General features: G+C 35.4%; 1 protein-coding gene across 2 annotated transcripts; it reads right to left on the reverse strand.

Annotated features, from left to right (window-relative positions):
• Nucleotides 1-2888: 2888 nt before the first annotated feature.
• LOC110095595 (protein ASYMMETRIC LEAVES 2-like) lies at nt 2889-4312 on the reverse strand. Of its 2 annotated transcripts, none has more exons than XM_020821203.2 (2): nt 4186-4312; nt 2889-3684 (listed from the first exon to the last, which is right to left on the reverse strand). In XM_020821203.2, the coding sequence occupies exon 2, from the start codon at nt 3666-3668 to the stop codon at nt 3141-3143; it is 528 nt and encodes a 175-aa protein (XP_020676862.1). In that variant the 5' UTR covers nt 3669-3684; nt 4186-4312; the 3' UTR covers nt 2889-3140. The 2 variants fall into 2 exon arrangements, with proteins under 2 accessions (XP_020676862.1, XP_020676861.1); XM_020821202.2 differs by having other exon boundaries at nt 4168-4310.
• Between the last annotated feature and the right edge of the window lie 7975 nt (nt 4313-12287).

Raw genomic sequence — 12287 nt, forward strand, 5'->3', positions numbered from 1 at the left:
TGTTTTGATGACGTATCCCAGGGTACATTATCATACATATTACTTTTGCAGATTTACAAATAAAAGCATTATAATAAAAACTCAAGAAAATTATTAATCAAAAAATGAAATAACATACTCAAAATAATTTTAATTACCTCTCTTTTTCTCTATCTAATGGAAGTGAGAACTGAGGCACTTTCTCATTCAGCCACCCCGATTTTAATAGGCGTCTAATATCCCAACGCCATGGGATAACCCCAACGCCATCTCATTAAAGCCTCTCATTACTTTGCTGCACTGAATGCCACCTCAACCACGCAAATATGCCGCAAATATTACGATCTGGTCGTGAACGATAAGACAAAACAGATAATATCCACGCTGGCACACATCCGCAACACACCACTTACGGGAAACAAGTCGATTACTCGAAATTTTGGCGATATTCTTTGCGCCGTAAGCCACCGGAAGAATCTACGGCGGACTTTCCGGCGCAAACGCGCCAGCAAAGTTCTCCAAGCGCGATATTTGCGCCGATAGATGCGTCGGAATAACGCAATATTCATTATTTCTGTCGCACTTACGGCGAAAATCACTGGCTGCCATTACCGGCGGAATATGCTCCGGGTAATTTAAACTCAACGAAAAACAAATACCGGTGGATGTTAGCCGGAAAACCTCGGCGTCCGATCCGCCGGAATCCGCCGGAGAAAACCTATTTTCTGAAACTGAGCCCCATGGCCCGTCAACTTCTCTCCTTCTATTCTCTCACCTCGCCCGTAGATCGCTGTGCCCTCCGACGCTCGCCGTATGCGTCGCTCGCCCCGTAGATCGCCGACGTCAAGGAGTTTGCCGACGAGTCTCATAGCTTTTGTTGGTCGCTCAACGCCGACGGTCGTTCATCTCGACGAGGAAGGTTTTGTTTTTTGTTCTTTTGACGAAATTTTTTCTATTTCAAGTTGGATTACATAGATTTTAGGTTTAAGAACATATCTTTTTTGCTTTAGCCCATGATTTCTTTTTTTTGCTTTAGCATGGAATGTTCTTAACCATACATATGCATAGAGGATGACGCTATGTTATCTTTTGCTTTAGCCTATGATTTTCTTCATATACATTTCCAAGCTAGATGATCTTATATCTCAATTGATTTAGGTAGTGGGAAGGTAGCTACTAGCCTTTTGGAAATGCTTAATCATATGAGCAAAGTGTTATTATGGAAGCTATTCATTTTTGAGAATAAGTGTCTTCTATACAGAAGAGACGCTTGGTAGAGAACCACTCCTGTGGAAATTGCATAGTCGCAACATCATAAGCGACAGGGAGGTCAACATGGATTGATAGAGAGCAGGAAAGCCCATGTAAGCTAATATTTTATATGTGTTTCTATTTTTATTTATTAGTTTAATAATCAATATTTATACTCTACTTTCACTAGGAAATATACACGGCTTTGAGATACTCATGTCGGCAGCAGGTGAGGCTCTTCTGGTGGCTCTGTGGATTTTCTGAGTAATGCATCTGTCGAGGCCGTCGGAGGAATGCAGTATGGGAGAGTTTATGGTTTAGGTGTGCAAGCTCAGGGCATCGAGGGAGTACCTCCTCTACTGCATCCAGTTCTCATGACTCATTGCAAGCTCAACAAATAAGTGCCCTACAAGCTGAGCTAGAACAAGTAAGGAAATCACAAGTTGATTGGTAAGCTCAGTTGCAAGCACAGGTTCAAATGCAGATGTAGGAGCAACCCAAGCAGTTGTTGGATGAAATGCGCAAAATAAGGGAGCAGATAAGTGGAAAAGAGGTAGCTCCAGTTGAGGAGGAGTCCACGGATTCAGAGTAGTTTAGTTTATTTTATGAACTTGTTTATTTTATTTGAATATGTAATATTGAACAATATCTGATGTTTTTAGTTGGTTGTTACTATTGAACAGTTTCTTTTAATGAGTATTTATATTTTTGTGCATCTTTTAATTGCTATAAACTGTTCTGGAAATGTTATAAACTGTTGTGGATATATATTTGTATAGGTTCGCAGGTATGGAAATATGATTGTTGGCTGGGAAGGCAATTTTTTTTGTCAATGCTACAGGTTTCCGGCGGATTTTGCTAATTCGCCGGAAACGACGATACAACGAACCGCATCGATCTAACTGGCGTCTTTTCGTACGCCGAAAGCGTCATCTCCGCCGGAAATTTCCGACGCATATTTTGCACCGTAAACATCCAACAAGTTATTTACGGAGTATCAACGGCGTTTTATCCGCCGGTAATTACCGGCGCATGCATACGACACAAATTACTGGCGCATATGGCGCCGGATTCAGCGGTCGAAATGTCGACCGTTGCCATCATTTTTTGCGCCGGTAATGCGTCGGAAAGTGCGCCGGAAAGGTTTCCTTCGCATATTATGCGCCAGAATACTTTTATCGATGCGCTCCAAACCGTCGCAGGGTATTCCGCCGGAAAGTGCGTCGGAAACCTATAAGTCCGACGGAAATCTTGTATGAGCGGCGGATATTATCCACCGGTAATGACGGGTTTTCCCGTAGTGCACGGAATGCGCTTAACTTTTAAGCGCATTCTTATTCCGCCTGCGCCTAACGTTTAAGCGTATTCTTAAGAATGCGCTCTATTGTTCAGCGTATTCTATGAAATGCGCTTTATGTATTAGTGCATTCTATGAATGCACATTTAATTTAAGTGCATTCTATAATACGCCATACTTTATGGCGTAATTGCTGCTTTTTAAATTATTCCACAATTCTGCTTTTTCCCCTAATAACGGCACGAACCGTGCTTCTTCCTAAAATTTGGCCTTTTTTTAACATCATTCTAACAAAAATCGATCAAAATCTCCTAACATAAATATTTTTCCATTAATAACACAAAATTAATCAACAAGAACTATAAGTGTACACACCAACCATTTTCCTTCCAAATTAACAATGTCTTATATATGCCAAAGACCCCTATGGCCAACTTCTTCCCAAACTCAAACACCCAATATTCCATCCATCTACTAAATTTCTAGCTTGCATGAACCCTAAATCCCCTCTTACAAAATAAAAAAAAATAGAACAAAAAGAGAGAGAGAGAGAGGGAGAACATTCTGAAATCAATGGCGCATGCAAGTACAAGCAATGAAGATGCATGAACATTTAAGAAATTGCTCCGAGAGTGTTGTGCTGGTGATCGTCCCCTACAGCCAGACTCGGCCTCCCAAACGACCCAACCATCTCCGCTGCATAGCCTCGCATCATCATCATCTTTTGATGTTGCTGCTGCTTCTGCTGCAGTTGCGACTGGCATTTCACGAGTTCAGATTGAGCGGTGAAGAGATCGATCTGGAGCTGACGGAGTTTGCGTTGGAGCAACGAGATGATGCCCACGCAGCCCTTAATGGGGTCACGCAGGCGCATCTCCGCCTCGAAAAAGAGCGAGTTCACGGCTGCCTCCCGCTCGAACGGGCTCAGCTCGTTGAGGATCTTGGAGACGTTGCTGGCCCCGAAGACGCGGTGCACGTTCACAAATTTCTGAGGTTGGTCCGGCGGAAAATAGGGCTTAAAGATGCAATCTTGCTGGCATTTTCGCCGGAGAAATTTGCAGCCAGCGCATGGCGTGTTCGCCAGCACCGCTTGCCCGCCGGCAGCCATGCTGCTGATTGGTTTCAATACTGCAGATTCCATGTCTGACAGATCCACTCTGCAATCATGAAAAAAATAGAATTTTTAGCGGAAGAATTGCTGAAATATTCTTTTTTTTTTTAACTTGAATATGTAATTTGAGATTAATATAATTAATTCCGAGCAACTAAATATTATAGGGGAGTTCTCTGTTCTATGTTCCTGAAATCAAAGCATATCTATCGATTAGAAAGATTAGAAAAAAAAAACTCATAAAAAAAAATCGGATCAAATTTTATAACGATATTAATTTTACATATTTTTAAATTTGTTTTGAGATCATTGAAATAAATGAACAATCTTTCAATTCTTCTGCAGTATATTTTAGAAGATAAATTTATGAACTTTAAATTTCATCATAATCGAAATTTTGATCGGAATTTTCTCCTAAAAGAGCTAAATTTATACAGTATTTCATAGATCAGAGATAGCTAAAACATTAAAAAAAATATAATAACAACAAGAGCCATGAAAGAGTCCCACAAATTCTTTATTCTGTTACCGAAACAAAGGCGGTTACCACATCGAAGAAGGAGACGATGGCTTCTTCAACCAGGATTGGCTCTCGTCCTCTGCCTAAAGAACAGGCTTTCCTTAGCCCTAGGAAACGGAAAGATGAAGCGTGAGATAAGAAGAATAGGGAGAAAATATACAGATATAGGAAGAGAGAGAGAGAGAGAGAATAAGGCTTTCGGTGATTTGATGTGAGAGAAAAGACGAGAACGAAGGCGATTTTACCAAATATAGCAAAGAAATTTCACGTTGTAATTTGAGCCGTTGGATTTTTGTTCTTTTCAAGGCCAATAATATTTTGCAGATATATCTTAAGAATATTCAAAATTGGAAAATAAATAAATGTATTAAGTTGATTGATCTTAACATTTATATTGATCTAAATAAAAAGATGATCATGATGAAGAAGATTAACAAATATTTATTAAAATTCCTCTTTTAAAATCTATTCTCTGACACTTGTCACGTAATGAGCTCGAGCTTGAGCTCGAATAAAATGCGAGCTCGACTATAGGCTCGAGCTCGAACTTGTGGCACGATAAGTTCAACTCGTGAACTTGTTAACTAGTCGAGTTCGAGCCGGCTCCCGAGCTAGCTCGACTCACTTACACCTATAATAACAAGCATAAGAAGCTTCCTCTCGTTCGTGTAATTGTCTCATATGAGTTAGATAATGAACACCAATAATATTTTTTTGTGGTAAGATTCATTGAAATTTTTTGTCATAAGATGCAATCCATGCATGAAAGACATCAAACAAATATTTATAAATAATACAAGTAATGATTTTTTTTATATTATTTAGGCTTCATTTGGGAGTGCAATTTTTTAAACTAAGTATAGTTTAAATTATAATTCAGTATTAACCAATGTAAAAAAAAAATTTAAACACGCCAAGGAACGTCGCCCGTTTAACGGTCAACTTATATTAAAGTAAGTCGCCCGTTAAGCGGGCGACTTACCCCATTTTCTTAATCCCCATGAAAACTCCATTTTATGCCCTAAAATCGCAAACATTCGGCCCAGCTGCTATATGGTTTCCGGCTTCTTCCGCAAGGTAAGGTTGTTTGAATTTTTTTTCTTTTTTGAATTTTTTGTGGGCCAAATTTAAGGAATGAGCATATGTTTGGTCAAATTTAGCAAGAGTGACAATGGGAGGATATTTGAAAAGCAGCGGACACGCTATGAGGTATTGCGCATTTAGAATGAGCGAGTCCTTTGGGCGCATTCAAAGAATGCGCCATTCAGAATGAGCGAGTCCTTTGGGCGCATTCAAAGACTGCGCCGAACGGTACGGGCCATTCAAAGAATGCGTCAATAGGTTCGGCGCATTCTTTGAATGCGCCTAAAGTCTTAGCACATTTTGCATTTTTATGGCATTTCAGTTTCAGATACTCCTATGTACGTTAATTTAAGAGATTTAAATATATTTTTTATAATAAAAATTATATATAAATTTTTATAAATATAAAAATTTAAGTATAGTTATCATAATTTATAAATTATAATTAAATATAATATAAATATATTTAAATTTTGAATTATAAAAATGAGCAAGTTTAATGTCTAAATATGAATAAAGATTGTAAATAAAAAAAAATTAAAATATAATATAAATTCATCATTTTAGCTCGTCATTATCTCCTCCATTTCCACGCCGGCATCATTGATTCGCAACCGTGATCTACTAATTTCGTGCTCTTGTGAATTTCGGTCGTCCTTTTCTTATAACTGTTGTCGCAAATTAAGAGCCCTTGACCTCTATAAATTTGTTATTTTAAAATTTTAATGACTGTAAATTTATCAATATCTATCTTTAACATTTTGTTTCATGAATTCATTAATTAGTATGTTATTCTTAATGTTTGAACCTATTTCAGGACATCTTAGAAAATTTGACCAAAATAATAAAACTAGAATTTTAGATTTAATTCCCTATATATCTTTTTAAAAATATTAAATCAAAATATTATTCCCTATCTTTAAAAAAAAAAATCGGTTAAGTGATGATTTAAATTTTATGTAAAGTTAAGAAATCATACAAAGAATCCTTTTAAACTTATTTTGTATGGATATATATATTCAATTACTCCCGAAGTCCTGTATAGGTTAATTTATTAGTTTAAAAGAAATCACACAAATTTATTAAGAAATATTAAACAAAAGATATATTAATTAAATATATAGAAACATCTAACTATCGTGTTATATTACATAAAATATAAATTATTATAATAAATAAATAATTATATGAATAATAATATTAATGTTAAAATTTCTTATATATATATTGAAATAAAAATATATTAAAAATATACTTAATATTACACATATAGATAGAGAATTTAGTATAAATAGTTTCAAAAAATAATAAACATAGAATAATATAAGTATAGTAAGTGCATTATAAATAATTATTTTCCCATTATGATATTAATTACAGTAATGTTAAATTTGGTTATAAAAGATTTCAAACTTAAATTAAGAATAGAATGTTACTGAAACATAACTATATAAACTATCCATTATAATAATATAAATTTAAATACATATATTAATAAATAATATAATGCAAAAAATTCATTATAAATATATTGACAAAGAATATAAATTATATATATTAATAAAATCTAATTAATATTAGAGTATATATAAGAAATAATATTTTAATACTTATATAATAAAATATAAATAAAATTTAACATAAGTATGATTTAATTATTATTTTAATGATATTTAAATAATATTTAATGATGAATTTGATTACAAAAGTTTTGAAACTTAAATTAAAATAAAATTATTATTAAAATGTCAATATATAAACAATTTATATTATATTAATATAAATTTAAATAATTATATTAATAAATTAAATTAATGTATAAAATTTCATTATAAATATAATTGAAAAGATTAAACTTATAGATCCTTAAAACATACTAACATAACAAACACAAACGACATTGACATCACTTTCATTAAAGTCATTATTATGCGCTGGTTATAAAGTTCTAAAAGCATAATGACTTCAACGTTTCTTTATCACCATGCGCGTGCGGGCTTGAAGTTGTGTTTGGGTTGGGTAACAGCCGAATTTTTTTAATCTATTGCTGGACGCATTCCCAATCCGACGCATCAAGAGACTCCTTCCTCCTTTTACTTGGCCAATATATCAGATTCTCATATGTATTAGCAAGGAATGCATCTGCCGTAGGATGACATTTTCAGTAGAGAATGCAATGTCTTATATCGGCTATTGGGTTGTCCCTAATCACCTCAACCGATCCATCTTCAAGCCTTCTTATTTCAACATGTCTTGCCTTCAGAATCTTCATTAGTGCTAGATGTCCTACCATTTCCATAACCCTCCTATGCACATATTTCCAACCTTTCTCGTTCAAACTGGCATCATCCCTGTAAGAGTGGATCATCATAGCTATGCCGTATGTGTCTCATAATATGCAGTCTTCCATATCAGACCAAGAATGTATATAACAACGATAAAGTTCATTTGATATGGCCTTCTCATATAACACTTCATTAGTGGAATGTGTTAAGCATTCCCTTAACCAACTGGTACTGTCCTCTATGATCAAGCCCTTCAAAGGGGTTTTTTTCCTTCCGATGCATTGCACAAGAACATAAAATAACCACAAGAAAATCTATAGCAGAAGTTGAGAATGTAGGGAATCAGCTGCATACATCAATTTATAGGCTCTTTCGATCAATTTTCATGATCAATTATGATTTGATAAATAATTAATAAGTAGCACAGTGTGATTTGATAGGATATGTTGTTATGAGTTGGTCAAATATGACATGACTTAACAACACAGAGTGATTTGACAACATAGAGTGACTTAATAATACATGCTCATTTAACAAAATAGTCTGAGTTAAGAATATTATAACATCGAGTGCGATTAAAAATTATCGTTAATTAAAAAAATTACAAACTGGCATATTAAGTAGGAGCATAACCCTATATAATAATATATAGTTAAGTTTATATAGATTTGAAATTTAACATAATAAGTGTATGCACATCATTATTACATATGCTTCAGTATATATCATACATGACCTTGGAGCTGTGTTTGTGTAGGATAACATTTGAAGTGAAACTCAAATTCTTATTATATTTGTTGCCGGTCTTTTCCATTTAAAAAATCATTCTCCTTACCATGTTCAGAATATTACAACAAAATCTTATAATAATCTAATAGTCATTGATCATGTTTATGATACCAATAATAGTGTAGAATACAATACTCTATGTCAAGCATTGACCTTTCAATCCCCAGTTCAACTATATCTTCTTTGTCACAACTAAGTTCATGAATTTGACCCTTCAAAAAATCTATTGATACAATATGGCCGTCATGATTGCTAAATCTTTGTTGTGGTTATTTCCAACCACATCTCGAAGTTCAAAGCCAATCCTATATTCCTTAATTTTTTTCACCTCATCATGTTTGTGTCATAGTAAGCAATCCTCGTCTTCCCCCGAAATATGCATAACACATCTGAAGTTCATTTGATGATACATTGGCTTCAAGGACCTCATTTGTAGGAAAAGATAAAATTTCATGCAAGCGGCTCCCTCTGCAATCATTTGTTTGGTTGGAATGCTTCTGATCACATCCATAACTGGGGAGTACATTATTGAGTAATATAGCAGAAGTGGTTAATTTTCAGAAGCTTTAAAGGATTTGATCTTCCTTATATAGCATCTTATTATATAGCATGAAAATTCAACAAAATTAATTACTTTTCATAATAGTAAGAAAAATATGACAACTTATTAGAAATATTAAGAAATTAAATCTAATGCATATGAATCTTAATGGAGTATTAGAGGTAGACCTTCTAGCACTATGACCTCTATAAGAACTCGGTGTATATTCCCTTACCTCCGTAGTACTTTTAAAAGTGGTGTGGTAGAATTGACTCGACATGTGTTGTACCCATATTGAAAGTAGCAATGTTCTCCTCATCACCTGGTCCATTGTATATTGTATCCTTCCCAAGATGTGTACCAACAAGCTCGTCACAACAATCTGGCCAGGTAACCCATCGACGTCCAGCACTAACTATATTTGGGCCCACAACTATCGGGGCATCAATTCGGAGACCAAGGAAGACCTGCAAATCTTGTAGGATTATCATCATATCATCGTCATAAAGTGGGAGGTGTTCATCAAGGGATGCCATCTCTCAACGAATATTATAATAAGATTATGATCAAGGTGAATGAACTGTAGGTGACATATCGAGTCTAAGCCAATGTTCATCAATATATATATATATATCATCCTGGGGAATTTTCATTAGGTTCGGACATTTGACGTAGCTCTACATACAGACCCCAATAAAATGTTGCAATGTGCTCTTACTCTTTACCGCGTGGCCTGATGACCCAACCCGTAATGGAAACCCGGTATTGCTATGTTCATGTATTGCTAGATATTTCTCGGTATTGCTAGGTATTAGTTGACAATAATGAGAAATACCGTTCTGTCAAGACTAATACCGATCAATACCTAGCATTACCGAGAAATACTTAGCAAAACTGGGGTATTACTCAGTATTGCTAGGTATTGCTAGGTATTGCTAGGTATTGGTCTTGAGAAAATGATATTTCTCATTATCGAGCAATACCGAGCAAAACCTAGAAATACTATGGTCTGTACAAATCAGCTAATACATAACAATATTGGGTTCCGGCCCAGGTCGGGTCGTCGGGCCGCACGGTAAAGAGTAAGAGCACGTGGCGATATTTTATTGGCGTCCGGATGTAGAGCTATGTCAGGTTTTCGGACCTAATAAAAATTTCGTCTTGGGGCACTCGACAGGCCATTCATGTGTCATACATAAATTTGTCGCAGCAATCAAAGGGGAAGTCTGCACAAAAAATATTTCATTTATTTTTAATTATTCAAGTAAACTAAGGTTCAAATTATTAGCTATCAGTTTTGTATACTTGTTCAGGATCATGAGCCCTGTATGAATCTCCAAGTGATACTATGCTCATTTGTATAGGCGTGCTCTCATCGATAGGTACATCATGGGTCAAATGCTGCCCGGAATGACTACGTCTTGATCTATCGACCATATCTTAAAAAAATAAAAAGTAATATGTAAACTGAGTTGTTTGTAAAATAATTTTAGGCTATACATAATACCTTAAGGAGGAATGATTATGTTGACAGGTTGCCCTAATGTGACTGAATTGTTTGCAAAAACCACACACCTTATGTGAGCTGCTCGTTGGCTTATCCATCGTATTACAGAACATATTCATTTGTGGTTGACCAACACGATGCTTGAAAGCTGGTGCAAGCAAAGGGATTATTTCATGCTTTTCATTAAAGGTGGGTCATAGGTCTTTTGGGGGGACGACATGGAATAATTTTGAGTACATAATATTGTAGTAGTTAACCATAAAAAACAATATTACGAAGGCATTATGATCCCATCTACTAGCCCCGACGACTGCGATGACATGTACACAAGGAACATGATACAGTTATGGTTTCATTGATGTGCACGTACAGGAGACTGAACTTATTATATCTACCTTTTGAGGCCAAGATGACATATTAATAACATCAAATTCATTTTTATTAATAATGACTAGCTTCAGACATCGATGAGCATCATGTTCAGCTCTTTGTAGTGCAATCATCGTGCATGGAATAAAGCTTGTTTGTCCTTCCTCAGCCCATTTTTTACCTTTGTCTGATCGCTTCAAGAATAATGCCATGAGGTTATAATATATTGACATTATTAGCTCTTATATAGGAAGTCCACGAGCATGTATAAGCACACCATTAAACATTCTGAAGCGTTTGTGGTCATAGTACCATACCGGCAACCTTCGTCAAATAATAGGGTCCATTTATACATATCGCACTGTACCAACCAATCGAAGGCCTCTTTCTTAGTCATACTTATGTCATTCATCATGCGATTGAAGTACGATAAGTCCTTTGTATTTTCAGTAAAGTATATTTTGTTACTAAGCCCCTCACTATCTGAAATTCATAAATGACACATTAACTTTTTAATATTTTCACATAAGTGATAAAGGTAGTGTCTATGAACAACATTAGGAAATACTTCCATGCATCCCCGTACAACGCCTGGGTGCTTATCGAAAATTATGCACAAATTCTCTCGTTCAGCGATAGAAGGTACCTGCTCATATAGGTTTTGTAGGAACCAACCCCATGAATAGTTCCTCTATGATTCCAGCACTGTAAATGCGAGTGAATAAAGTCTACCATTTCCATCGATTCCTATAGCTGTGAGGGTCCCTCGATACTTCCTAAGTAAGAATCTCCCATCCAAGCTAAGCACAGGCCGGCAGTGTTGCCACTTATAGATGGATGGACCAAATGCCCAAAAAAATCCCTTGAAGCACGTGAAAGTTATTAGTTGAATATTGTATATTGTGCTTGATTGGGATAAATGTAAAGCCTCCATAAAACAAAAAAGAGAATGATAAGATTATTCGTAGCTATCAAAAGTTGCTTCAATAGCTTTTCTACGTACGCCCCATGCCTTCATATATGAAATCTTAATGTCAAACTTTGACTCCATTCTAGTTATGATCTCCTTTGGCTTCATGTCAAGTTATTATTGAATTATGGGAATAATGTTTCTACATATAAACTTGGAGGTGTAATTGTGATGTTCAGCCACCAATATGGGGTGGGTGCAGGTATGTGGAAGTCCACATATAGATATTTTTCATAGCCCACCTATTCTTTTACTTTGTGCTGCATGTAAACATCAAAGGCAGGGATGATCAGGATTCTCATGTTGGGCACATTTGATACTCAACCGACTTTTGTTAGAAGTTGAATTAAAAAATTGAACATTATAAATAATCGACCATCCATTTATTGCACTTTGCAAGTCTTCATTCGTATGAAATATCTGACCTTCATATAACTCTTTTGAAATATTAGCTTATGTCCAGCTAATAACGTTTATGCAAAGAGCATCAAAATTTTCATCATCATCCCACTATTGAGTTGTCCGAACAGTTTCAGCGAAATCATTATTCGTGTTCATCCCATTTAAGCCATCACAATTTTGTGT

The sequence above is a fragment of the Dendrobium catenatum genome, unplaced genomic scaffold (assembly GCF_001605985.2).
Source record: "Dendrobium catenatum unplaced genomic scaffold, ASM160598v2 fragScaff_scaffold_1125, whole genome shotgun sequence".
Taxonomy (NCBI): Eukaryota; Viridiplantae; Streptophyta; class Magnoliopsida; order Asparagales; family Orchidaceae; genus Dendrobium; species Dendrobium catenatum.

Excerpts from the sequence above, each read along its gene's own strand:
- LOC110095595 (XM_020821203.2), bottom strand. The coding sequence starts at position 3,668 with ATGGAATCTGCAGTATTGAAACCAATCAGCAGCATGGCTGCCGGCGGG.